This window comes from Molothrus ater, chromosome 8 (genome assembly GCF_012460135.2).
Source record: "Molothrus ater isolate BHLD 08-10-18 breed brown headed cowbird chromosome 8, BPBGC_Mater_1.1, whole genome shotgun sequence".
Lineage (NCBI taxonomy): Eukaryota > Metazoa > Chordata > Aves > Passeriformes > Icteridae > Molothrus > Molothrus ater.
This window is the reverse complement of record NC_050485.2, coordinates 23,964,427-23,990,680: the sequence shown is the minus strand read 5'-3', so window position 1 is coordinate 23,990,680 and position 26,254 is coordinate 23,964,427. Positions and strand designations below refer to the sequence as shown.

Below are 26,254 nucleotides of genomic sequence, written 5' to 3'. Positions count from 1 at the left end.
TCAGCTGCTGGCAGTCATGGACACAATTTCCATGGGCTGGGATCTCCTGCTCTGCAATGAATTCCCTTTCTCAACCTACAGTTTCTGATGTAGCATGAAAGGACCCTTTGGTCTTTGAGAATCTCTGATGCAGCTTCTTCTGTTAAATCCCTTAGCACAAGTTGGCTGATTCCTTATTCTGAATAAATTAAAAATATCTAATCCTCCTTGTAAGAAATTGAGGTCTACTCAGAAGGGGAGCCCTGCTCTTCTGATGCTTGCAGGCTTCACCTGCGAGCATGTCATACCATTGGAGCCTAATGCAGGGATATTTGGAAATATTCCACTGCTGTGGGGGGCAGTCCTGACAGGGGCAAGTGTCTGCATTAGGGGACTGAAATAGCGATGAGGGAAGGGCCTGGGCAGTGTGCTCTGCTGGGTGATGTACGTGACTCCAGACAGCTGCAGGCTCTGCTGGTGCTTGTTGGCGGGGGTGGTTTAGAGGTTTTGCACAAAGCCCTCCCCACCTGAATGGGCTGAAGGGGAGGAATTTGGCACACAGGTTTCAGCCATGGCTGCTGTCCGTGTAAAAAAGCAGACGTGTTTTAAGTGATCAGAGGATCCTGTTCAGACCTGGTATCATGCTATTCACTTCAGCTGGTTACTAATCCTGGCACTCAGTTTGACCCTTAAGCTTTTTGTTTTTAGCATGTGCTTTGATACAGTCATAAAAATACTGACTGGCTGGCAGAGCTCCAGGGCTTGGCTTCATATTCGAGCAACTGCGAAACGAATGTGCTTATCGTGGTTTTATGCTTCAGGATATTGTCCTTTCCCCCTGCCTGCCCCCTCAAGATTATTTTAAACCTCACATTCCTTGTTCTGGGGACAACCTCTGCACGTTGTGCAGGGCAAGTTCATCCCAGGATTGCCTTTGCTCTTGGCCTCAGACCTGGGTCTGTGGAAACACAGGACTTCAGTGGAAACACTGCCCCAGGCACCATGGGAGAGGAGATGGAGCTGGAGGTGGGCTGGGGCCTTGGAGGCCCTCCTTCCCCGTGATGCTGAAGCCTGTGCTCTCTCCCCACCAGCCATGCCTGGTGTTTGAACTTTCTGAAGCATTTGGTGCTGGGATATCTCATGCCTGCTGGGCTGGGGGCTCTGTGTGTCTGTGCCTGCACACGGAGTGAGACGAGAAGTGTTCCAGGAGAAAATCCCTGTGCGTGACTGAGCTGCTGTGCCCCCTGTCAACGAGTCAGCGGGCTTTTTATATCCCACAGGAATATCCCACAGGACTTGAGTGTGCCCCAGAGAGACTCCAGAGAGTTTATTCTGCTGCTGGGAGGGGCAGCTTTGGTTGCATGGGGTGCGCACTGTACTACTGCATTTCAGCAACATGCCCCTCACGTTAGTTGTGAATTTAAATATAAATGTGCCCTTGAGTCTTGCTTCACAAAGGTGTTCCCTTCATTTCTGTGAATAACTGCCTTGCAACTCCTGAATTTTAATCTCTGCTCTACAGTGCCCCTAGAATGGATTTTACCTGGGTTACACCAGACCTTCCCTTACCATGCTGCTTCTCTACGGGCTGCAGAGCAGTTCAGTCTCCCAGGTACTGCATCCAGATTATACCTTACAGTTGCTGATAAAGAAATGGAAGGAATATATTTTTGTTTGCTTTGTATAGGGACAGTACAGCTACTACTCTTCCCCATCCCTGCCAAAGGGCAGTTTCATCATTGCAGAGGGACATTGCCCTGTAAGAGCAAACTTACCTATGCTGACATGGAGACAGAGCTACTCCTTGAAGGCAAGTACCCAAGAGAGCATCTTTCCTAGGCCAAGGTAGGAGATAAAGTTGAGTCAGATGTTATTGACCGTGGGATACATCGTTCCCTAGAGCAGGCAGCTCCCCAGCATGCTCCCAGTAGACTTCTGCTTATTCTGCTGTCCAGGATGGGGAGCTGAGATGGAGACCTCAGTCCTGTCCATCTCAGGCAGTGCATGAACAGCTGCTGGGCAGGGACTGAATCCTCTTGGATTCTGCCTGTGCTCTCTGTTTTGTTCCAAATGCTGCTAATAATTAGTCAAATAAAATGATTACTGAGAAAAGGAATTTGGTTTATTGGAAGAATGTTCCAGGAGGGTTTTATTGCTCTGGAATAGTATCTTGCCAATCAAATAAGTATCACAGGGTGAAGAGAAACCCAGTAGCCAGCTTGGCAGTCAGTAGGCCAGCACTGCCTGTAGCACAAGGCTTGAAATAAAATTGGTATGAAAATGCATTATTTTATAGCCACGTTGCTCTTTTTTCCTGGAAAAAAACTTTGCCTCCAAAATACTTTTTTCTTCTGTCGTGTGTCTGGCACTGTCAAGTTTATGTGTCCCAGCTGTGTGTGCAGGTACTGGTATTCTCAAGCTTGTGAATTCCCTCTGCATTTTACCTCCTTGTTTGATGGGTCTTTAAAACCAAAGCACAATATTTTCTCAAAAAGTGTTTCTTCCCTTGTTGGAAACCAACACTCTCCTACTGCCCTCACCTCCAGATGCCATCCCCTCAGCTTTGGGCTCAAAGCTGACAAGGTTGAGTTGGTTCTTGGGTTGGAGCTTCCAAACAAGGCTCCCTCTCAGTCATGTAGCTTCAATTCTATTTTCCTCTGGAAACACTGTGGTTCTTTTTAATGCCGTGTTCTAATGTTTGGGAAACAACTCTTCAATGCTTCACAGTTCAGATTGGGCTTCTCACAAGCTCCATCTTCACATCAATCCCACTGGCATCAGTGGTCCTTGGCCCTGTGCTCACTTGAGGGTAGGAGCTAAAGTAGTTTTGCTGTTTGGCTTGGTCTGAGTCCTACCTGGTTTTATCATGAGGAGTTTGGTCAGGTTGCTGGAGCTGTGATAGATATCCAAGCCCATTTCCACAGCTCCTTCTGGTGAAAAGACAGTTTCTTGGCAGCTGAAAAAATTCACAAGAACATGAAGCTGGAAGAGAATTTCAGCTCATGTCAACCTAAAAACAGGAGAGGACTGCACAAATATTTTCCACTGTTACCAGGTTTGTTGCCTGCTAGGACAGAACATTTGTTGGGAGCACAAGAGCTGCAGCCCTCACACTGTGCAACTGAAATCAGTGTTCGCTTCACCAGAGCAGTCCTGAAATTGCTTTTCTAAAGGGGTTACAAAGGTACATGCAAGAGCCTGGACGTGGAGGAAGCTTTGCTTGTATAGATATACAGTCTGTAGATCTACAGAACAGATCTACAGACTGTTACTGTAAATAGATATGTCCAGCCTGAGGCACTTGTTTCTGGAGGGTTTTTCTATGGGAGATAAGAGAGATGCTTTACCTTCTTAAAGGGGGTTACAGGTTCGTTGCAATCTGTCGGTGTCAGCTGCTGATTTTTATGCAGCAGTGACAGGAATGGTATTTCCATCCCCTTCCCAGCTACAGGCTGATTATAGCAGCTGTGTTCCTCCATGGGAGAAGGGAATGGGAGTCCAACCAGCTCGCTGGAAAAATGTTAAGAGCCATGCATTAACTGACTGCATCCCTTCCACTCCCTGGGTAGGGAAAAGAGACCTCTGGAAAATGTGGCTGTTGGTTTTCCTGGGATGAGGGAAAACCCAAGGCTTGCATGCCAGATGTCCTTTCAAGGGAAAAAAAGAATAAAATGACATGGCTGGGATATTATTTGGGTTGTTTTTTAATGTCACACCTCGATGGAGTCTGAGGTTGTTAACTAGGGGATTGACTCTCAATATTGTGGCCAGATGCAGGGGTTGGCTGAGCTCCCTCACTTCAGAGCTCACTTTTAAATCATGTTCTGATAATTTACCCTGCCAAGGAGATTTGTAGTTCAGTGGTGCTTTGGAGTTGGTTTTTAGCTAAGGAGGGTTCCCATGTCAGTGAGAGGGTAGATGGGTCTCCAGTCAGCCTTTCAGGTGTTTCCAAGTGTGCTGGTGGACCTGTTTGAGGGGCCACGTCTGCAGTTGGGAATTAGTACCCCTTTCCCATAGATGGGATTTCTCTGAACTCCTGAAAAAAACTTCAGCCTGTTTTGCCTGTCCTGCTTCTTAAATCCGTGGGCCCGCAATGGGGCTGATTAGGTAGAAGGTGACATTTTTCTGCTTTCTGTGATTTCTTGCTGTGATAGTGATTTGCTGACTTGGGGAGCTGGTGACACCCTTGCTGACTGTGGCTTTTCGTGGTTTCAAGCTAAGAGGCAGTGCAGTTGACACCAAAGCCTTGTGGCAGCCCCTCCACAGAGTTCTGGCTGCTGAGTGACTGCAGCCATGGCTTGGCTCTCCTGCCGCCATGGAGGGGCTGCTTCAGATCCCTCCCCAGGCTGCACTAGTGTCAGGCTGGCATCCACAGCTCGTGAGGTTTAACAAGGGCTGGAAGCTTGTGCAGGCTGCTGCAGCTGTGGCAAGAAGTGAGCCAATATGGAGAGGATTCAGTCATCTCCAGCTGAAAGTTAGCAGGTTGTGAGTGATGTGTGAAAATAGGGTATGGGAGCAATCTGTGTGTGCTGGAGTTGTGGGGATGTTGGGCTGAGGGTTCCTGCTCATCTCTGCAAGGCTGGAAAAGCACTGTTGGTCAGGAGTGTAGATCAACTGCATGGACTGCTTTTGGGAAAGCCCAGAATTATAGGAGAAGGATGATACTCAGCAAGTTAGGACTTTCACAGAGACCCCAAATCAGCAGTTGTAGAAGTCCAGGCACTGTAATTTGTCACTTCCTGGGACAAAGGGACAGAGAGGAAGGCCTTGATGGTCACAGGCTGCAGATCAGTGACAAGAGTTAAATGCAGGCTTAAATCCTGATGAAATCTCTGGAATTAAGACCCTTTCTTGAAGTTTACTGTGTCCTTCAGTGCCCTGGCAGGCTGAGTCTCCAAGGGATTGCTGTTGTGATCTCCACAGGCTGTTCAGTCTCTGCCCTACACTTTCTAGGAAGATTTCCTGTCCTGAGGAGGTGGCATTTATCCATGGGACCAAAGCAAATCAGTCATCTCAGTGTTCAGAAAAGGTTTTTTGTGACCATGGAGAACAGGCAAAATCTCACCACCAAGTGAGGTGTGCCTCCTTATTTACAAGCTTTGAGGAACATTTTGGCTGTCTTTGTGTTGTTGGTGGAGAAGCCTCCCAGGCAGCTGGGGGAGCAGAAATTGTGTCCTCTGGAGCACAGACAGCATGGGATACAGCCATGCAGCCCCAGCTGTACTCTGGTCTGTCCCATCCAGGGCAGTCCTGGGCTGTCTGAGACACTCCTGGAGAATGCTGATGGGGCTGTGGTTTTGCCCTGTGGTCAGCCACGTCTCAGGGCTGCTGGTTATCCTCCACTGAAACTACCAGTCTGTTCTCCAACTGGCCTCCTTTGCTTACCCTCAAGAGCAATTTGGATGGTTAAAGGGAGGAGAGACTGTGGGAGCCTAGTGGCGTCTCTCTGGCACCCAAGCCTGTGGCTTTCTCGTCTGGTAGAGCTCCTGCCATCATTCTGTCTGACTTTGTCCCTTCCATCAAGTGAGGGCAGCCACAGGGGCTGTGTCAGACAAGATTTGGGATGCCTTGTGGAATGCTTACTCCATGGTTGCTGCTTCCAGTGGAATTTGGTTGACTTGTGAGCAGATTTTTGCCCCAGATTTTGGTTTTTTTCAACCATGGAATCTATCTTACTGGCCCTGGAGTGATGGATCACCCTGCTGCTCCACCTGGGGGATGTCCAGGATGTCCATTCCTTCTTCCTGAGGCAGACCAGGGCAAATCCTGGACCTAGGGGGCCAGTGGAATTGCTGAGGGCAGGCCCTCCTCACTTTTGACAGTCTACATCTGCTGGTGTGTGGGCAAGGGTTTATTTTTACCTGTGAGCATGCAGGTGGAGAGCCAGCTCCCATCAGCAGCCTGCAAACAGAGCTGGAGAATGAGGCCCTGGCCCCGAGAGCAGCCCATCTGCTCCTGCCACAGAGGGTGTGTGGAAGATGGAAAGGGAGGCATTCTCCTAGAGCATGGGATGCTTTCCCTGTCAGCAGAGCCCACCCATTGCACCCATCTGTAAATCCAGTGATTTTACATCCCTCTTCGTGTTGTTCCAAGGCAACAAGTGTTTCATATTTAAAGAGTATTAATTTAATATTGCTGAAGCCTTAAGAAAAGGCACAGTGGGCCAAGTCCTGCTAGTTTTGCTTGCATTTACAGGGCTGAGGAGGGTGAGATTTGATCCTCTTTGGATGTACCTCTACTGGAGGGGCTGTTGTGGGGGAGAGGGAAGAGACAGGGGAATTACAACATTGGAAATAAAAAATCCAACCTCTGCCAGAAGCCTTTTTGCAATAAGACACTTCAGGGTGTGAGTTAAGATGCTGTAATTCACACCTCCTGCATTTTGTGGCATTCAGCCCACTGCTTCATGCCCTGCACACGGGGGTGAGGGATTTCAGCTCAGCTTGCCCCCTGGCCAGGCAGCCCTGGAGCAGAGGTGGCTGCAGGGTTTGTCTCTCCCTGCCCTTTGCCTCTCTGCCTTGTGGTGAATGACAGTGCTGCCTCCAGCTCCTTCCTGTTTAGCGCTTCATAAATTAGAATTTCCAGTCACTCTGGGGACCCAAGTTAAAAACTTTGAATCTTTTGAGTGAGGATTGGAATCAAATCCTCGTTTTTTTAAAAGGGTCAGGCACGTGGAAATGTTACATCACTACCAGTGATGCTGGGCCAGAGCTCATGTGCCCAGCAAAGATTTGGGGCTCTTTGTGTGAGTGAGCTGACTGAGCCAAGCTGCTTTGGACTGATAGTGCTGCATCATAGAGGAGACACAGGTTGGTCAATTTGGGCATCTCAGCATCATGAGGATCTTTCATACTGTACATCCACCTTAACTTCAGCCTTGTAGGCATTAGATGTCTGCCTGGATTTGTCTCTTCCTGCAGGCAGGGGAAGAGGCACCTCTGGAGATGGATGTGTACCCTTGGCACCTACCTAGACAGGGATCTGAGATGAGTAGCTTTGGCCAGTTTGAGATCCCAGTGTAAGGTTGCATTAAAGCTAGGACTTTTTCTCCAAATTCTGCCTAGCAAATTCCTGCTGTCTCCAGGTGCTGATGTGTTGAGTGCAGCTGTATTAGTTCTTGAAAGCCTGCTGTTACAGTCAGTGATCTTTCTGGGCTTTGGGTGGACATTTCAGCAGATTTAATAGAGTTCTGTCTGTGCAACATACATAATTCCCTTTAAGTGGCTAAGAGAGGAAGAACATTCAGGCTTGGGAATGAAAGGAAGAGGTTTGTTTATTGTTCTCAAGCACTGTAAGCCCCGAATTTGACAGAGATGTAAACTTATAAGTCATTTTGCTGATTCATGTTTTATTAGTGATTTTGATAGAACATATAATATGGGCATGGCCCTAAAAAGGTTATTTCTAATGGGGCACATGCTGACTTGCAGCCACATACTTTCCTTCCAAAAATGAGTAATTCCCAGGGTATGTGAGGTTTTTGCCTGAGCTGTGAAACAAGAAGGAATTAGTGTAACCACTGCACCCTGGCATCTCTGACAGAAGCTGCATTGCCAAAGAGCAGTGCATATCTCCAGAGAAGATGTGGAGTTTTTTATGGGGAGAAGCTGTGCAAGTGAAAAAGCCCAGCTTAGAGTGACTGAAAATCCCTGGGTGTGTTCTTCACTCCTACACTGAAAGAGTCCAGGCTCACAGCAGGAGCTCAGGTGGTGGCTTGTGCCAGGCCATGAGCCAGGTATGGCTGGATTTGGTGATCAGATCCTTTGGCAGTATAGTCACAGCTGCTAATAATCACCTCCTACCCTAATTTAACATTCTTTTAGGGGCCCATCTCCTTTGTACCCCATGTACAAACTGCAGAGAAGCAGGTTGGGTTGGTGGGCAGTGCTGGTCAGTAGGACAACTTTCTTCTCTGGCTGCAGACCAGCCTGGAGACTCATCTCCCAGTTCCCCAGCTGGGGGTGAAGCAAGGCAGTGGGACTGTCCTATCCAGCAGCCATCCCTGTGCCCAGCAGTTAAAGAGCTTTCCCTAACATCAGATCCTTATATTTGCAGGGTTTAAAGGGAGTGATATTTTGAGCAGAAATACCCAAAGCCCAGTATTGCTCTGGGCTGAACAAAGCAGATCTCCCATCATCTCTCCCATCTCGCCCACCTCTCCCACCTCTGTGCATCCCAGCAGGGCGGAGTGATGGCTAAAGGCGGTCTGGAAGCTGCTGGGCATGGCTCAGTGTCCCTGTGCCTGTCCCTGTGCCTGTCCCTGTGTGTGGCCCAGGTTGCAGAGTTGGAGAGGGATGGGTTTGCACTGCCTGTGACAGTCCTGCACGGCTGGGGCTGGAGAGGGTGTTCCTGCAAGTGGGAAGACAGGAAGCCAAGCGTGGGAAAAGGAGGGAAAAGGAGGATGATTGTGAGAAGAGTAGGAGGGAAGGAAAGGGCAGAGACAATAGTTCAGCTTAGCAAAGAGGCAGTGATTGAGGGTGTGAGGATTTGGCACAGTATCTTCCTGTAAACCCTGAAGGTCCACAGGAAGAAGGTAATTTTGTGTCTAATTGAGTGCTGTGCCCTGCCGGGAGGGAATCCATTCTGCACAGGACTCTTGCATCAGTTTTCCTGGTTTGGCCAGAAGGCCAGGGGCTGAAGGCTGGAATAAGGAGGGTGCTCCATGTTTGCCTCTTAGGCATTTTGCAGTGCAATTCAGACATTGTTTGCAAGACTAGGACACAAAATCATTTTCTTCTTTCATTCTTCTCCCCACAAGAAAGATAGATTTCTCTAAAGCCTGAAGTCAAAGGTCACTACAGTGAAAGACATTTTTCCAGTGACTTCAGCATTGCGTCTTTCAGGGGCTGTGGAAATTTGTTCCCTTTTTCCAGGAATTGGTTTTACATTGTCAGAATTGTTCTGTAAAGAACAAGTACATTCATTCTTTTATATTTTTATAGATATATATAGATGTAGTCATGCAGTATAATTAAAGATCTATGTGCATTGAACATTTGCAGAATGGTGTTTATGCTTTGAGGATAGCTCCTTTTTTCAGTTGCTCTTCTATCATTTTGCATTTAAAATGCAAATACAGTTTCCCTGCCCGTGGCAGAGGGGTTGCAGCTAGATCATCTTCAAGGTCCTTTCCAATCCACACCGTTCTATGATGTGTCAGAATGTTATGCTGGCAGTTCTGGAATGCTTTGCTGGTTGATGTTGATTTCACCTCAAGTTCTATCCTTTAGTCATGCATGAAAAACATAGCTGCAAAACAGGATAGAAACTAGAAGAGTTTGTTTCAGAGTTGGTTTTTGTTTTTCACACTTAGAGTACTGTGCCCCTCAGGTCTGGCTTTGTGAATCTGAGGGTCTCTTGGTTTACATGAACTTTTTATTTCCCTCTACTCAAAATGAGAAGAAAAAAAATCCCACTATTCTATGGCAAAATCCCAGGAGATTTCCATTATTTGGACTAAGAATGTCCCAGAGCTTTGTCATTGTTCTGGAAGGGCCTGGAGGAGTTTTGCTCGTTTTCCCAGGCCCTTGCTTTGCTTTTCCAACCAACCGCTGCATCTGGGGGTCATACGTAAGGTTACAAATCAAAGCCGGAAGATTTGCATGCTAACATAAACTACATGCAAGTGTTGCTGCAGAGCAGGAACCCTGGATGCCAGGAGCCAGAAGGGAGGCTGGGCTGTAGCAACAACGCCTCTTTGCAGCCTCAAGGCAGCCTGGGCAGGGAGCAAGTGAGGGTCTGTAGCTGCAGCAGAGCTACTCTGGGGCTGTGTGAAATGGGCTGGGCAGCACCGTGGTGTGCTGTGTCTGCATGTGGCCACAAGCTGTGCCTGCTCCAGCACTGAGCATGAGCTCCACAGCTGGGGAAATGCATCAGCCCAGGCCTGCTGGTACAATGTAGAAGGGCCCTTGTTCTCAGAGCAGAAAGGTGCTTCAAGAGAACTCCCACAGGAACAAATAACTCGGTGCAGGGGTGGTTGAGACAGGTAGAAAACAGCAATTTCCAGGCTGCATTTTGTCTCTCTATCTTGTCAATCTTGATGCACTTAACAGTAACAAGCAGGTTTTTGTTAGTTCTTATTTGACCAAGCTATTCCTGTATCCCTGGCCCCAGGGCACTCCATGACAAAGATCCCTTTGCCTGAAATATGAGTAGAGCTCTGCTTGTCCTATTTTGAACATCCCTCAAGTCAATTCCTCTTGTGCCAAAATTAATTCAGCTGCTTCTCTTATAAGCCTCTTCAATTTGGCAGCATCCTTCTGATACTTTACCAATCTTGCTTTCATGTGAGGTTTGATCCAGCACCATGAAGGGAATTAAACTCTTCCTGTTGGCTTCTGTGAGTCTAATGATGCTGTAATGGCAGTCAAAATCAGATGCAGGTTGTACCCATTTGGCCCAGGATTGGATTTAATATACAAACATTGCCCTCATCTGAATGATCATCATTGCTGATGACAGCAGAGTGATCTCTTACAGCTGAACATTGCAAGATGTGTTGTAAACTGAGGAGTGATTTTAAAAATGCTCATGTCTGCCTCAATACTTTTCTGTTAAAACTCATTTCAGTTGAAGGAGGATGAAGCCAGTTTTGAGTCGGTTTTTAACATTTGTTCCTTTGTAGAAAAGAAGGACAGGGGAATTTAGTAATTTCATATTGGAAAGTAGTTTTTTTTTTTTTTAAAGTGCTGTTTCCCCTTGGTGTCTGCTGTTTTCCTTGCAACTGACATGATGATGTAGGACCTGATAAGTGATTGGCTTAGAAAAACCTCCACCTCACTTCCCCATCCAGCACTGGCCCCGAGGACTTCCACATTAAGCTGTACACTTTGGGGGTGATAGGTTTTATTTTAGAACAACTTCAGATGCAAATCATTCTCTAAAACCAGTTTAGTGAAATTGGTGTAATTCCTGTATTCAAAATTGGTCAGTGAAACTTGGAGGATTTAAAACTCAAGAGTCTATTTTGTCTGTTGATTGTTTCTTATTCCAGTTCTCTTTTCTTGAATGGAGATTTTTCTTCTTCCACCAGGAAATGCTCATATTTTAGGGTTGTCATGAAACACCAACCATCTGCTGAGGAGAAGGACACAAGCATTGAGTTAAAATAGTTTAAAAGGCAGAAGGCATTCAGATTTAAGAGGCAGTAAGCTGAAAAATCTTTACCTCCAAGTGCAGCTGTATTATTTTTGTTTGCTTGCCTTTTACAACCTCTTTCAGACCTGGGTAGGGTATTTGAGAAGGCCATGAGGGAGGCAGGTTTCACAGAGAGCCTGTATGTTCTTGTTTCCATTTCACATTTGTCACTCTAAGGTTCTAATGCTCTGTAGGCTCAGATGTTCTGTTTTCTAATAACCTGACAACTCTTAAATGGCAGAAACTGAGTCTTGTGGTTATTCTGCTTCACAAATACTTCCATCAGACGTGGAAAGTAAATGTAGGTGGATTGAGACAGACTGGAAACAGAAATATGGGTCCACATTGTGCTTCTCACAGATGCTCCCTCTCCCTCATGTACACATGTAAATGTAATGGGTGGATGCTGTCCCCTTCCTTTGTCTCCTTCCCTTGCAGGAAAGCTGCTCATCTGCTTCCAGAAGCTGGGAAGTGGTAGTGGAGAAGTGACCAGCCATTACTAGCTCTGTTTTTCTTTCTATAAGCTGTAGTTGTTGGATATGCTGGAGTTCAGATAGCCTTGACAGGTCTTTGACATGACCCAGGATATCAGTTAAGAACAAACAAAACCCTGCTAATGCAGCACAGATACTGCATGTCTGCAAGAATCAGACACATCATATTCTGCTCACACACCCCCAAGATGAAGAACTTAAATGAAGTAATCAAACAAGCCTGGTTTGTAACCAAGCTGCAGGGCTCCCAGCTGTTCCAGTTCTGCAGCTCTCTAGTCAAGTCACTGCCACAAATCATGGGTGCAGATTCCACTTTTTACCTTTTTATGCCTCTCATGGTCATTTGCATGGCCGTGCAGGGAAATACAGCAGGGAGGTTTTCTGCTTTCGGCTTATTGCTCTGATTGTGTGGGACAACTCAGAATCTTCTTAGCAGGAAGATGCTGGAAAGGCATGAAGACAGTGTTTAGAAACTTAAGTTGGCAAATGCCAAAAACCTGAGGGCTGAATTTGGAGACTAAATCAGAATTTGAACTGTGGGCTTTAAAACCTCATCAGTGCATGAGAAAAATATGGGAGGGTAAGTACTGTCTTATTCTGCCTGTGTGACACGACAAGCTGGATTCATCATCCAGACACAGCTCTGTTCTGTGTCTGGTCTGTCCCCCTGGAGCTAGGAAACCAGCAAAGTCATCCAGCCAGGTGCCTCCATACTCCAGTGAGTTCCTCTTCCTGTGTTCCAGGGATGTCTGCTGGCTGGCTTGAGGCAGTTGTTTGCTATTCTCATTTGTTTTTAAGTACTGGGATTTGGCAAAGAGAAACAGATTTCACCCTGGTTACTGCTCCACCAAGAGGAAGATCTGTGCTCATATAGGTTGCAGTAGTGGTGTGGTTTTCTAAACTAGAATGGACCCAGTTTGAGTCTTGAGAATATGACTAGATTAGGAACTGGAAAGGAGTTTGTTTTTTGTGTACTCACAACAGATTTTGTGTGACATGGCTGAAAAGAGAGGCAGCATTAATCCTTTTACACTGTAGCTTAGAGGTGAAACAAGATCCACAAAAGAAATGTGGAGAAAGGAAAACTCTGATATCTCCCCCTCCCTGTTTTTTTTTTTTTCTTCCACATCACTTGTATGTTTATTTTGACTGTAAATTAGCTTGCAAATTATGATGGAGACTGGAATTGCTATGTCCTGCTTTAGTTGCCTCTGTGGTGGCTGCTCACAGATGAGAACTGGCAAATGCCAGAGCTGTTCAGTTTACTCCCTCCCAGCATACTGTAACTCTGCTTTGCTTCCAAGACTTAGGTACGTGCAACATTTGTCCATGAGACCCCTGGGTCATTTTGTCTTTTCTCAGTTACATTTTCCCCATTGGTAATGGAAACACGAGCTGGGTAGAGAGAGGGGTGTCTGTGAGAGCACATCTGGTGCATGAGAAAGCCAGATGCCCCACACCTGTGTGCAGCCCACATCACCCCCTCCTTGGGACTGCTCTGAGGCATCCTGCCCTGGCAGCAGCCACCCTGCAAGGACCTTTCCTGTCTGGGGCTCCCTGGGTCTCATATTTCTTCCAAGTCTCATCTCTGTTTCTCAGCTCAGTCTTCAAAATCCTGGAGTGAGAACAGCTCTGGAGTGGGTTTGAAAATAGCTCTTCCTTGGCCCTGCCCCAGCTGAGCTGAGGTACCTCGGAGACCGTCGTGCTGAAAGGTGACCTCATTGCATGGCACCAGTGATGGACTTACCACTGGCTTGGGGCTGAGGGTCTGACTTCACCTCTGTGGGAATTTCCCAGGTCTCACAGTGCTTTTTAGGGCCTTTTGGATGTTAGTGAGCTGGGCAAGAAGCCCGTGCTGTGCTCACTGAATCCAGAGTCAGATGTGATCCAAGCCAAGTGAAGGCACAGGTGATGTGTGCATGGGCTTACACTCTCTGTGTTTATTCCTGGAGCATTCCACTCTTTCTGTTGCCACACTGGCCCTTATATAGGGCAGAAATTGGGGACACTAGGGCCCCTTATCCCAGGGAAACCCCAGCTGCCAGTGTCTTACAGGATAGAGGAAGATACATAAAATCCACCAAACTGCATCAGGAAGCTGAACAGCTTTGCTGCTTTGGTCTTGTGGCTACCAAAATTGCTATCCCTAGGCTGATATCACTTCAAATCTGGATCTGGGCCAGCACCAATTTGTGCTCATCAGCACACATTTGACGTTAAAAGGTTATGCAAACAGTGAGTTGGTGCAGTGGCTGTACTCTGGTAATTTAGGGCACATATGAATGTTGACTTTGCTACAGTTTAAGTTGTTTTAATGCAAACTCTGCCAGGTAAATGAAGCAGCTGAAATTGCTGCAAGCCTTGCAGGAGCTGAATTGACTTTGCATGGAACTGGAGCAGGGAGCATTCACATGTGTGGAAAGCTTCCAGCTCACGGTGGTGATAGCATCTGAATACAGGGAGAAGGTATATCTTTTCCAACTCAAACCTGATTCATAGGAGGACAAACATCCAACACTTAAACAGGATTCTTTGAAAAAGCTGACATTTTCCAGGATAAAAGGGGATATCGTGATGGTATCTGCGCACAAACTGCACCGTAGCATTGTCTTTTGCATTCACAGAACTCTCTTAATAGCTGGTGTTTACTGTAATGACTTATTAGGGGTTAACATCACCCTCTCTAATGTGTGCAGGGAACTTTCTGGTTTCTGCTTTTCCATCTTCCCTTTGCCAATAGCTCTTGTATTTGTCTATGTTCTAATCTTGGTCTCGTCTCACGACCAGTTTCAGACATTTGTCTTCCTCCCCAGCTCATCTGGCTGTAGACAACAAGATGTTAACCTCTGAAAAAACAATTGAAAAATAAGTCACATGAGAATAACCTGAATTTGGTACCTCTGGGGTTTGTGCTGGCTAGAGCTGGATATTTTCCAGTGAAAACAAGACGGTCAATGATAAGGTCATGCCCGCTGACGTTAGAGTGGATGTGTTTTGTAGTAGGAAGTCATCTCTCCTCATTGCTTGTGTAGACAGTAAAGGGAGAGCAATGACTTCAGTTTACAATAAATTTTCTGCTCTCTGGCAGGTAAAGAAGTTTCCCAGAGCTAGAATTTAACAGCAATAATTAGCAGCTGATAAAATCCCCCTGGCACCCTGTAGGCACACAGTGTGTGACGATGGGGAGTGGGGCTGTGGCAGAGCCCCATCCCCAGTGGGCACAGCTGTGAGCAGCAGGTGAGCAGTATCAAAGATAACGAGCCACGGAGTGCCCAGGGGCACTGACCAACCACCAAAGGGAGCAGAGGGCACACAGGTGCAATGCATGAACATGAGGGTATAAAAGTTGGGCTAAAGAGCAAGAAGGGTACACACTTGCAGCCTTCTGAAATGGTAGGATGTTGCTCTGTGTGGGTTGAAGCTTTCTGAAATTGTCTGGTGATACTCTGTGTATTGTGGCTGTCTCAACTGTGACATATGCTGGAACAGCACCCTGCACCTTCTTTCATAAGCCATGAATGTTAAGAGCTACTTATCAAGCTCAGTTCCTGATTAATATTCTACAGTCTTTCAAGTCAGCTTCTTGTTTCTCTGAAGAAGGATTTATTTAAAAATATAATAGTACATCAAAAAAAGACTGGACTTGGGAAAAAATGTGAACATTCTTAGTGGTTGGAGCACCCAATGATTGTGCAGTGAGTTGTTTGTAATTTCTACGTCAATTTTCATTCATTGTTAAGGACTTTTTGTTAAAGATTTTTAAGGTGAAGCATTTGAGTAGCATTTCCATTTTTACTCCTTTATGGTTATAAACATGGCAGATACATAAAGCAGGTCTCTTTGCCTTTAGTAATTAATTACTGTAGTAATTTGGAATCTCAATTACAGTTTAGTTGTGTGTAGGAGAACACTGTACTTACATGAAAGAGCTTGCTCCCAGGCATGTAAGGTACTTTGATTTTATCTTTTTATCAAGACAGAATGTGCCAAGGAGCTGAGACTCTCTCGTTGGCAGGACCAGCTGCGTGATGGAGTTGTGGCTTGTGGGGCTCAGTTTTGGGGAGTTGCTGGGTGCCACAGAAAGCCTTCCCTTGGCTCTGCAGGAGGCTGTGAGAGCAATGCTGGCTCTGCTGGGTGTTCAAGCCTCAGATGACTCTCCCTATTTATCTGATATTTCCTGCTGCCTCCTTGTCCCCTTGCATTTGCATGACCCTGGGCTCCCGCAGGACTGCTTTTCTCCCTCTCTCGGGACATTGTTGATCACTTTCACAGCAACCCATTTTAAGATCTGAGGAAATAAAATATGGTGAGGTAAGCTGATTTAATGTTTGCTGCTCATGAAAAGGTTATGCATCTGACCAAGGCAGCAGAAGCAAATAACTTCCAAACTCAGATCTCTAAGGAAGAGAAATATGATATCTAAGGCTTCTGAAACCTCTAGACCTTGTATTTATAATCTGGCCTTTTACAAATCTTTTTCAACCAAACCCCATTATTTTAAATGGTGGCTTTTGGGAAGCAATTTGATTTGGGCAAACAAGCAAAAAAGATCAATAGCTGTTTTAGGTTTTGCACCTGTCTCCCACCAAGCAGATTTTGAGCCCACTGGTTTTTCACTTCACATAACATCAGGTTATGATTAAAGGCTTTTCTTGCTTTTGCTGTAATCTTTCCTTGAAATAGAAGTCAGTGTATCTGCATGCTGCCCCATCCATCACTTACTGAGCTTGAGGAGACTTTAGACTCAAAAAGACTTAATTGCTGTTCTAAATGTGCAGCAAAATCCTGGCTTGACTGAAGTCAGTGGTGACTTCGTTCCCACAGAGCCCGAATTTCAGATCTGGGAATGTATCTGCACCATGCAGTGGGCCGCTGCTCCTGCACCAAATAAATCCAACCTTTCTCTTGCCCAGAATATCCCTGTGCACCCAACTCTGCCCCTCCTTGTGTCATGGAGGCGTTGTGCCACTTACTGCACCACCGAACTGGAATCTTAAAGTAGGATCGACTTCTGCTGGGATTAGGCTTTGAACAAGCAGACTTGTAGGCTGTTAAAAATTTCAGGAACTCACAGTTTCTGTGGGTTCTGAAGAGCAGCACAGAGAAGCCTGAAGTGCTATGAAATTCAAAGTGCCTGGATGTCTGTGGCATATGTGTTTTGCTTCTAGTTTCTGAAGAAAACATGCATAATGAACAAAAAATTATAATCTTTATTTACATGTGCAATATGTTTCTTCTCCTGTCTCATTCCCTTTGTGAGAACTCAGGGCCAGAATTACAGTATCTGAAGTTGCTTTTGGAGCCTATTCAGCTCCCATCTGTCAAGATCTGTTTTTAATCCAATGGGTTTTCCATCTGAAAGTAGCTGTTGGATAGAGGATGAGTAGAAATATTTGTGTGTGAATTAGCTCAGAGTGAAGCTACAAACTTTTTTTTCCCACAACAAACACATGGAAAAATATTCTTCAGTGTAGTGTGACTGGCCTGAAAATTGGCAACAGCAGGCTTTCCTTCCCAGGCTCTGGCTCCTTTGCCTTGACTGCGTGGGTAAAATCTTTAAAGGGGACCTGAAATCTTAATTTTACACAGACTTGCCTCCTCTCCATGCAGCAGGGCAGGGCTGATGTAGCCCTTGTGTATATGGACCTTGCAGGAAGGAGGTCAGGTGGTTTGGTTTTTCAGGAGAATTATGAGATGCAGCAGAGTAACCTGGGTTTGCTGAGAGTCAGGCTCTTACCCCTGGGCAATCCTCTCTTTGTCAGCCTTGATGGTCTCTGCCCTGGTGGGAAGAGCAGATATGTTTGATACAATCATGAGAGAGGCCCCAGATCTCCTTAACAGCCTGTGCTCAGCATCTCCAGTTGTTGAATGCCATGAAACTGGGCTGCAGGAGATGGGAGGCAGAATGCCTTGGGGACTGAATGTGGTTGTAACAGGCAGAGATGCAAGTATGGCTGCAGGATCCCTGTGGTTTCTGGGAGGATACCTCTCCTATTGGGAAAGAAGAAAAAAAAATCATCTATTGGTGGTCCTTGGAAAAGTGTTGTCAAGGCCAATATTCAACACCCCTGCAGGGATTTTTATGCAATAATTTTTATTGGTAAAAGTACCGGAGCAAGTGAATCAGTAGCTTGGAAGATGGTCTGGTGTCTTGGGGGAGATGGAGAAGAGGGTGATGCTTATCCATCACCCATTGGATGGATAAGCATCATTGGAGACAGAGAGCTTCACTTCTGCATCCATGGCCAAAGGGACATCTCCTGCTGCAGTGCTGTGGCTGAGGGAGGAGGAATGCTTTCCTGTTTCCTCTGCCAGATCGCTATCTCAGTCCATATGTGAAACCTGGGAATTGCTTTAAAGGCCCAGGAGCTCTCCTAGCTGTGATTTTCATTATATTGATGTCCATGGTCACCCTTGAAAGCTCCATCCTGTGTTTGTTGAAGTCTTGTTGTGGATCTATCATCAAGGCAGCAGGACCAGCATTGGCCTGAGGACAACTGTATGAGGGAGCAGAACCTGGCATATTTGTAACTTTTTAAAAAGATATCTTGGAGGTACCAGGGTCAAAAGGCAACATTTTTGTGTTTTGTGTGTGTATTTATATGTGTATGTACAAGTTTTTGTGTGTATGTGTGCGTGCGAATCATTTTTATCGCAGCTTCTGGCAAAGTGGTGTTTCTGTAAGAGGATTGTTTTGGGGACGGACTAGGGTTGGGCAAGGGAAATCCTGGGCTTATTCCAGGTTTCTGTTGCTGTTTCCATCAATGCAAGGAAGCAGTGTCACTCTCACTGTCCAGCTTTACATCCCCTGATGTGACTCAGCAAGAGCTGTGTGCTGTGACAGGGTTTGGTTTGTGTCACACACCTATGGGTGTGTGGAAGCAATGATGTTGCAGGGCTGTAATTCCACAGCACCTGGGGAGCTGCCTTTCCTTTGGATTTCCTGTGGAACCAGAGCCACTCCTTGCTTGGGAAGGGTGGCAGCCACAGCTCCATACACAAAGACAACCTGGAGTGTGGGGCTGGAGATCAGCACCCCGTGAGGAGCTGTTGCTTCAGGGGTGGAATAGCTCACCCAGCCATGCCTGTAGCTGGCCCTGGGACCCTCCAAAAAGGACAGAAGGCAGGGTGTGCTACCACAGACCAGAAAATGTGGCATCCCTCAATTAGAGCTTTTATTCCAGGCAGAGCAAAGTCAGTGGGAGCTGCTGATGGGGATGTGTGGGAGAGCACTGAGTACTCCCCCAAGACTTCTGTTGGAGGCTGCAACAGGCTTTAATTTAGGTTAGTCCTGCTCCCAGGGCTATGTTCCTCACTGGGAGTGGGAACAGCCAGTGAGATCTGAAATTAACCACCGTTGGCTGTTCTGCCTTTGCATGTATCCTGTGCTTCCTGGCCCAGGCTGATTTGTGTTTTCTTTTCCCTGAACAGGTCTATATCATCAATGTAACATGGTCTGACCTGACTTCCCAGATCATCTACCGGAGATACAGCAAGTTCTTTGACCTGCAGGTAAGTTTGCCCTGTCTAACATAAAATATTATTTCTACTCATGCTTCTAGTCGTGTTTCCAGCTGGGTTCATAGTGCCTTTAAATAAGGCTTTGTGCTTGTTTGGTCTGTTACATGTCATGATCTTGAAACTTTTCAGACTCTGCCCTTGTAGGGTATAAGATAAGTGGGTGGTATGCTCACAGTGAGTAACTTGCAGTGTAAAGACATTTAAAGCTGACATTTTCATGAATGGTTCCTATTAAAGAGGGGATCTAATTTTAAATACTTCAGATGCACTTAAAACAGAGAGAGCACTACATTTTGGGCCCCCAGAAACTACTTACCCGAGTAACTGAAAACAACAGAGCTTTTGCACACTCCCACAGCAGTTCAGTAACAGAGATTGCAGTGGAAACTTTCCAGTCTCTCTTCCTAACCATCTACCCAGCCAGCCAGTGTCCTGGCTCCTGCTGTTTTGTGCAGCTCCTTTCCTCTATTCTGTGCCTGTATGTTTAGATTTCATCAAAAGCTTTCTTGCTGGATAGCTGCTGACCAGGGTTTAGAACCAGCAATCAGCTGCTTCATTTCTGGTAGTGCTCCCAGGCACCTGCATGGGTCGAGGGAGCTTTGGGGCTGGTGTTCTGTTGGGGAATAATCCAGATCTGCTGATATTTTTGTATCATTGTAGCTTTGTAGGCAGCAATACTAATTGCCTGGGGTAAAAATAAAAGCTGTGGTTTGAGATGCTCTTGAACTTTGAGGAAAGGGTTGATTTTTGGACTGGAGCTTGTGTTTGGAGCTGGGCTGAGGTTACAATACCAAGTGAGTCCTTATGGTCAGTATTGAGGAGGTAGCTGACTGCTGTGTCCTGAAAATAACACTAAGCCGTTTTTGTATTATAAATTAGGGGAAAAAGGGTTCTTGTCTGGGGTATCTTAAAGAGCTCTAGTTTCATCTTTGCTCCTCTTTGTTTTATTTCTGGTACTTAGAAACCTGAAGTCTCTAGTCTGTTTTGTAAGCTGTATCAGTAATTATGGCCTCCTGGCCTTTTGGGTGAAATGGTGACCATTTCTACAGCCAGTCCTAGTTTCTTTTTGCTGTGTGGCAGGAAGACAAGAGAGGGATGTTCTTAAGCTTCCTCTTGTGCCCATCTCCATTTCTAGCTGGGCTGAAGTGCCAGGCCTGCCGGTCCCACTGCTGCAATTGTATGTCAGCATCTTTTCTGTGTCTGTTGTACCTGCTAAAGATGCTCACCTCCATAGTCACAAACATTTCTTGTCAGCATGCGAATTGTGGCCAAAACTGTTTCTTTCTTTTTCTCTCTTCTTTCTCTTTTCACTCCAGTTCTGTTTTCATGTATATGTTGTTCTGGGTCTCCCAGCTTTTCCTGGTAGGTTTGAAAAGTTCCCATCAAGTGTGGAGTTATCAATGGGGTTAGTGTGTTGGACAGGAAATGATGTCTCAATCAGGGAGTGAGTCCTGAAAGGTCCCATTGATAAGTGCAAGGGGGCCTAGCCAGTGGAAAACTCCTGCTTGCATGACGCTTCTCCCCCCACGAGAAAATACGACAAGAAAGTAACAAAATTCCCTTCTTTAACCCTTTTCCCTCCCAGGGATCTCTGTCAGGGCCAACACTGCATGAGCAGTGTCAGGCCCCTACAACAGCCTCTTTACTCTTGCAGTGTGAGGTGCAGAGTGACAGAAATTGAGGTTACTTGAGATTTTGAGTCCTGCCATGTCTCTGTACTATGTCACTGTGTTCAGCTGTGCCTCAGTTTCCAAACTGTGAGATGGGAACAAGGCCCTGTGTGCTCAGGCTGCCATAATGTTCTTTTAGACTCCCAGAGGTGATAGGTGGTTTTTTATTTATCTCCTCCTAGTATTCTTTCTGGATTTTTGATTATGCCTGAGCATCTCTTAGGTGAGGCAAAGGAAACTGCTTTGGATCTTGAATAGAAATTTGTGTTTCCAGCTCTAATGAAACCTGCCAAGAGAGTTGGAAAAGTAAATGAACGCTAAGGGGGACTTTGGGTAACCCTTGCATAGGGAAATCTATGGCTTGATGTGCACAGATTCTTGCTCAAAGAGAAATTAGCTCCAGATCTTGGGATGACTTGTGCTTTCCAGATTTTTGCTGGAAGCTTGAACTTCTAACCCAGCACTGGTTGAACGTGGGGTTTGCAATCTGATACCATGCATGGTAAGGTGGTCTCAGCATAATCAATCTTCTTTGATAATATCCCTGCTTATCCCCATGTGGCACTTCTAGGAGAGAACCAAGCAAATTCTCAGGGAGTGATGCTCAGCCAACTCATGGGCACCACTCATGTCCAAAACAGCTGGAGCCCACGGGTCTCTGCCAACTGCACTCACCCTGCTGTGTCACCAACAGAGCTGCACTTCAGGGCTTCTGAAGGCTGCACGTGTCTCCTTTGCTCTTGACTGGAAGTGGAGGAACAAGGGCTGACTTGTAATGACTTAATCAGGGCTGCAGTGGCTGCCATTGACAGTGACACTGGATCCGACCCATGGGGAAACCCGGGGGGCTGCCCAGGAGCAAGGAGGGAGGAATACAGATAATTAATGTCACTACTCCATTTTCATGTTTCTTTAAAAAAGAGCCCACTCTTCCCCAAACAGCTGTCTCTGGGAAGTGGCTCGGTGGTTTTGAGAGCTGCAGCATTAGTAGAAACTGCATTTTTAAAAATACTTTTTTGCAAATTCTGTTAGGCACTGCAGGCAGTAAGAGGCTGCTCTGTCCCAGGGATTCAAATCCAAGGAGAGTTTGGCTGTGCTATTTCAGCAGTGCATATGCTTGAATTGGGAGTCAGGTTGTTTTTCAGTTTAGTAATAGGGCAGTAAGGATGGTCATACCACAGGATTTGTTTGCCCCATAAAGGTATAAGAAGTACAGCAAACAGAACCCAAAACAGCAAACCAAGTGTCAGCCCTGTGCTGCTTCAGTGAGGGCTGGATATCTGTAAACACAGATTTTAAATTAAATTAGGGTACTGCTGCATCATTTAATTGTGCAACCAATCACATCTGCTCCTGAGCATGGGTCAAATGATGGCAGCAGAAAACATGTGAGTGCCAATGTTTCAGTAAATAGGATTGAAAAGATTGAATTAACTCTGCATAGATGAAAGCACTACTATAAATTGCTTGTCAAATCCAATTATCTGTTGTCTTTTACCCTGGGGAGACATTTGCACCTGAGCACCATGTGGGGTCAAAGCTACCTCCTAATGTAATATTTTGAATGTAGTTTTCTTGCCCTTGCCTGTAGTGTAGAATGGAGGAGCATGAGGAAAGTGATGTGAACATCACCTGTCAGTAGTGCTGACCCTTGTGACAGGCTGGTGTCTCACTGGGACATGTTCCCTGGATGCTGTTTGAGGTCTTCCATCATAATTGATGGATTTGCTGGTGGTGGTTGCAGGATTCTGTCCTGAGGGGATAGTTCAGTAATGCTGCTGTTGTCCCCAAAGGAGCTGAGAAAGGACACTCCTTTACTGGGATAGCAGGGATAACTTCTGGCATTTCCACTGTGCAGTAAAAGATATCTGCAGATGTAAGGCCTGTGTTTTTCTTGCTGGAAAGTGCTTTTGGAGGCTGTTACCAGAATGGGGATTTGCAGTTGAGTGCATGCATAAATAATTGCCCAAAGCATCAGGTGGAGAAGTGTAGAGATGCAGACACCTCTCACCCTCCCAGTGGCCAAGCTGGGCTGGAAAACAACCACCAAATTTGCAGCTGGCAAGCATGAAGGATGTCTTTCCCCTCTCTCCATATCACCCTTGCAGTTGCCCAGTGCCATCTTGGGCTATTATGATCCCAGCTGGGTGCTGGCCCCACTGCTGAGAATCCCCCTCCCCAGCAAAGTGAGCAGGGAAAATGGGACCAAGGATCTGTGCCTGGTCTCTCAGCTTCAATCACCAGTGGTCATGTGCTGCATTTTATCCCGTGACTCCAGGTGTTCTCCTCTTATTCCATGCCTGTGCTACTCAGTGCCTGCCGTCAGAGCGTGAACAGGACCAGCACCGCAGCAGAGGGACCAGAGGACGGCTGGGTCTCTGTGTGCAGAGCTGGGGGAGGATCCTTGCTCACAGCAGGTGTAGTGCAGCTTTCTCCAAGGTGAAACACAGCAGCTGGATTTAGCAGCATGCCACCATCCCACATGGTGTGTTTGGCTGTGCAGGAGCTGAGCAGCATCGCCGGAGCCACGGCTGGAATGTTGGGCAGGCAGATCTCAGCCTCCCCACACGATGACACACACAGGCAGTTTGACTGCAAGGAGATGTCTGAAATGTCACAATATTGAAAAGGCAAATAAACAAGGCTGTGTTCAAGCACTTGCTGTGTGTATCAGCAGAATTTTATCTGCCCAACGTGGTTTGCTGATCTAAGCAGGTTTTCTTCAAAGTGGTGCAGAAAGAGGAACTCACTAGCAGCCAATTAGAACATTAAAAAAGTAAAGACTATCAAGAATTTTATGAGGAAGAGGAAAGACCTGTAAGTTGTTTTCATCCAGATGATAAAGCATCAAGGGCTTCATTTGTTAATTCTTGGGTCATCCTGATTGTTTATAGTGCTATAATGGAGTAATGGAGCACTGGAGATGACATTAAACAACAATGGTAATATAAAAACTGGTAATTGCAGTTTGTATCTCTGCTTTTCTTACTCAGACTGGAGTTCGTGTAAACGCTGCTGCTATTGATTGTTCTCCTGTTACACTATTCTGTAACAACATCCCTTTCTCCATTACCCCAGGCTGTATCAAATAGGGGAATGTACACTCTCATTCCCAGTTTGGTTGCAACTGTGCCATGTGCCTGGATTTCACTGGGTCACTATGATTTAAAACAGGACCTGGTGGTTTTGGCATGCAGGTTTTCTGGGGCAGAGCAAAGAGGGAATTCTGTGATTCTGATGGAATTGTGTATATTCACTCCAGTAGTTAGTCTGGGTTAATTGCTCAAGTGGAGACCTACAGCCCTAATTTTGGTAGTCCAGTACAGTCTAACTCAGTAATGATTGTTTTTGTAGGGCCTCTGATATTTCATGTTGTTTGTGCCTTTAGCTCTGCAGGAGTGGTAAATGGACAAGTTCAAGCATGCACTAATTTTAGCAGTGGTGAGGAGTGTAGGTGAGAATGCAATGGGGCAAGTGTTCTCCTGTGTTTGCAAATGCTGACTCCTAACCCCAACCCACCAGGCCTCTAGCAGAGTGAGCAGTCTCCCACTGGTCTTCCCAGCCATCCAGAGCAGCAGGGTCACTCTGCAGTGGGTGATGCTCTCTTCTGCAGGTGCCACCCTGTGCAGACCTCCTGCTGGCACTGTGGGAAGGGCAGGGAGGGAAGGAGGGCTGCTGCTGTGGCTCCATGCAAGATGCAGCTTGCCCCTCTCGCAGCGTGGGAGGTTTGTGCTGAAAGGATTCCCAGCCTCTGATGAGCTTAGGGAGTGTTTGTTGGGCTATGTGTGCATCTGAGGGTGCCCAAGGAAACGGGCAGGAAAGCTGGGGGAGAAGGTGGGGTTGAATGGGACAGGGGTGGAACAGCATGGCAGATGCTGCTGCATCAGGCTGTGGTGCAAGTACACAGTGAAATTGGGGTTTGTCCTGCTGGGCTCTGCATGTGCCTCCCTCTGCTCTGGGCTGTGCTGGCCTTGGCCAGCATGGTCTGGGTTGCAAGGATCACATTTCTCCTGTTCCCATTCCCTTGGTGTTCAGCATCCTGTCCCTGCTGTAGATGCTGAGACCTGCTATGAAATCCTTCTCCAGACCAGGGGCCTGGCTCCATATCTGACCCATCCAGTTCAGACCCATTGGTTGGCTTCAGGGACATCCCTGATAATCTTGGAAATGTGGGGATGGAGTTACTGCAACATCTGTAGGGTTTCATTTATAAACAGCTTCCTTAAGAGCATTACTGAAACTGAAACAAGACTGGGAAAATTCAGAGGAAATCTGAACATGAGTCTGTCAACACGTCTGTTCCCAAAGGTCAGTGCTGGCTCCTTGGGGAGAAATGGCACATCCTTTCTTCTGAGTAAACACAGACCAGTTGTTTGCTGCTGTTATCCCAGACAGTGCATGGAGAAACTTGCAGTGCAAGGTTTTCAGGGGATGCAGAAAACCAAATTTCCAGGAGGAACCCTGCATCATCTCTGAGGACTGACTGTGCCTCCTTTGCTTTGGCAGCTCTGCTGGAGCTCCTGGTGCAGCCACGCTTGCAAGACTTGGCTTCAGTAGGAGAGACCCCTCAATGCCTGCTCTCAGAATAATAGCCCAGCAGCAAGCTTGTAACAGGCCTTCCCAGGGGACCTGAGATGCTCCTGGGAAAAAATTAATAGCTGACATAGTTATTGAGCTAAGAATGGTTGTCTCCACTGATTTAAAAGCTATCTAAATACCATTTGTCCTTCTAACCCTCAATGCTTTGGGATACCAACTAGCTTGGGGAGCTATCTTTGTGTTCAATGAATAAATAGAATTGTTTATAATTCTAATTTCCATCATTATTTATATGTTTGCTTGGCAAAACAATCTGTTCAGCTTCCAGTATTTGTTTTTAAAGAAGCTTTACACGTCAGACCAAGATGAGGGCCATGATGAGGTAATGGCAAAGTGTCTGCCAATCTACAACAGAGGTGTACTGAGTGACCATGGCAAAGAACCCACAGCTGAGAAGGTGACCCAGCCTCTGAGAACCCTCCCTTTTGTACTTTTTTCACTTGGGTTCTGTTGGAGCATAAAGCTAACACTTGAATATTCCCCCTAATCTGCAGCATGGGAATCTCCTGCAGGGTGGCTACAGGGAAATAGTTACTGCTCAGCACCAATCCACCTCCCTGGCCAGGACATGGGTGACCTTAGAAAGTGAGATGGTGGCTTAGCCAACTCCTCAGGGTGTGACAGCAGCAAGGCAAGAACAGAGGTGATACCCATGCCACTGTCTCTGTGGGCTGGGCTCTGTATATAGCTAGGCAAATGAGTTTTGTCTGTTTGGGTTTTTTTAGGAAATACTGGGAGCATCGCAAAGAAGTTGTTGACTTCTTAGCTGTGTTCTTTTAACTGTATCTGGACTGCCTCTAGCAGGTACTGAAAGCATGAAATTGGTCAAAAGTATTATTTTCTGGAATTATTCCC

General features: G+C 46.4%; 1 protein-coding gene across 2 annotated transcripts in view; it reads left to right on the top strand.

Moving 5' to 3' along the window:
• SH3PXD2A (SH3 and PX domains 2A) overlaps positions 1-26,254 on the top strand; it is a 234,716-nt gene that overhangs the window by 23,462 nt on the left and 185,000 nt on the right. For both annotated transcript variants that reach the window (XM_036385914.1, XM_036385913.1), the window contains exon 2: positions 19,041-19,121. In XM_036385914.1, the coding sequence (XP_036241807.1) occupies positions 19,041-19,121 (81 nt within the window). The remainder of the gene's footprint in view (positions 1-19,040; positions 19,122-26,254) is intronic.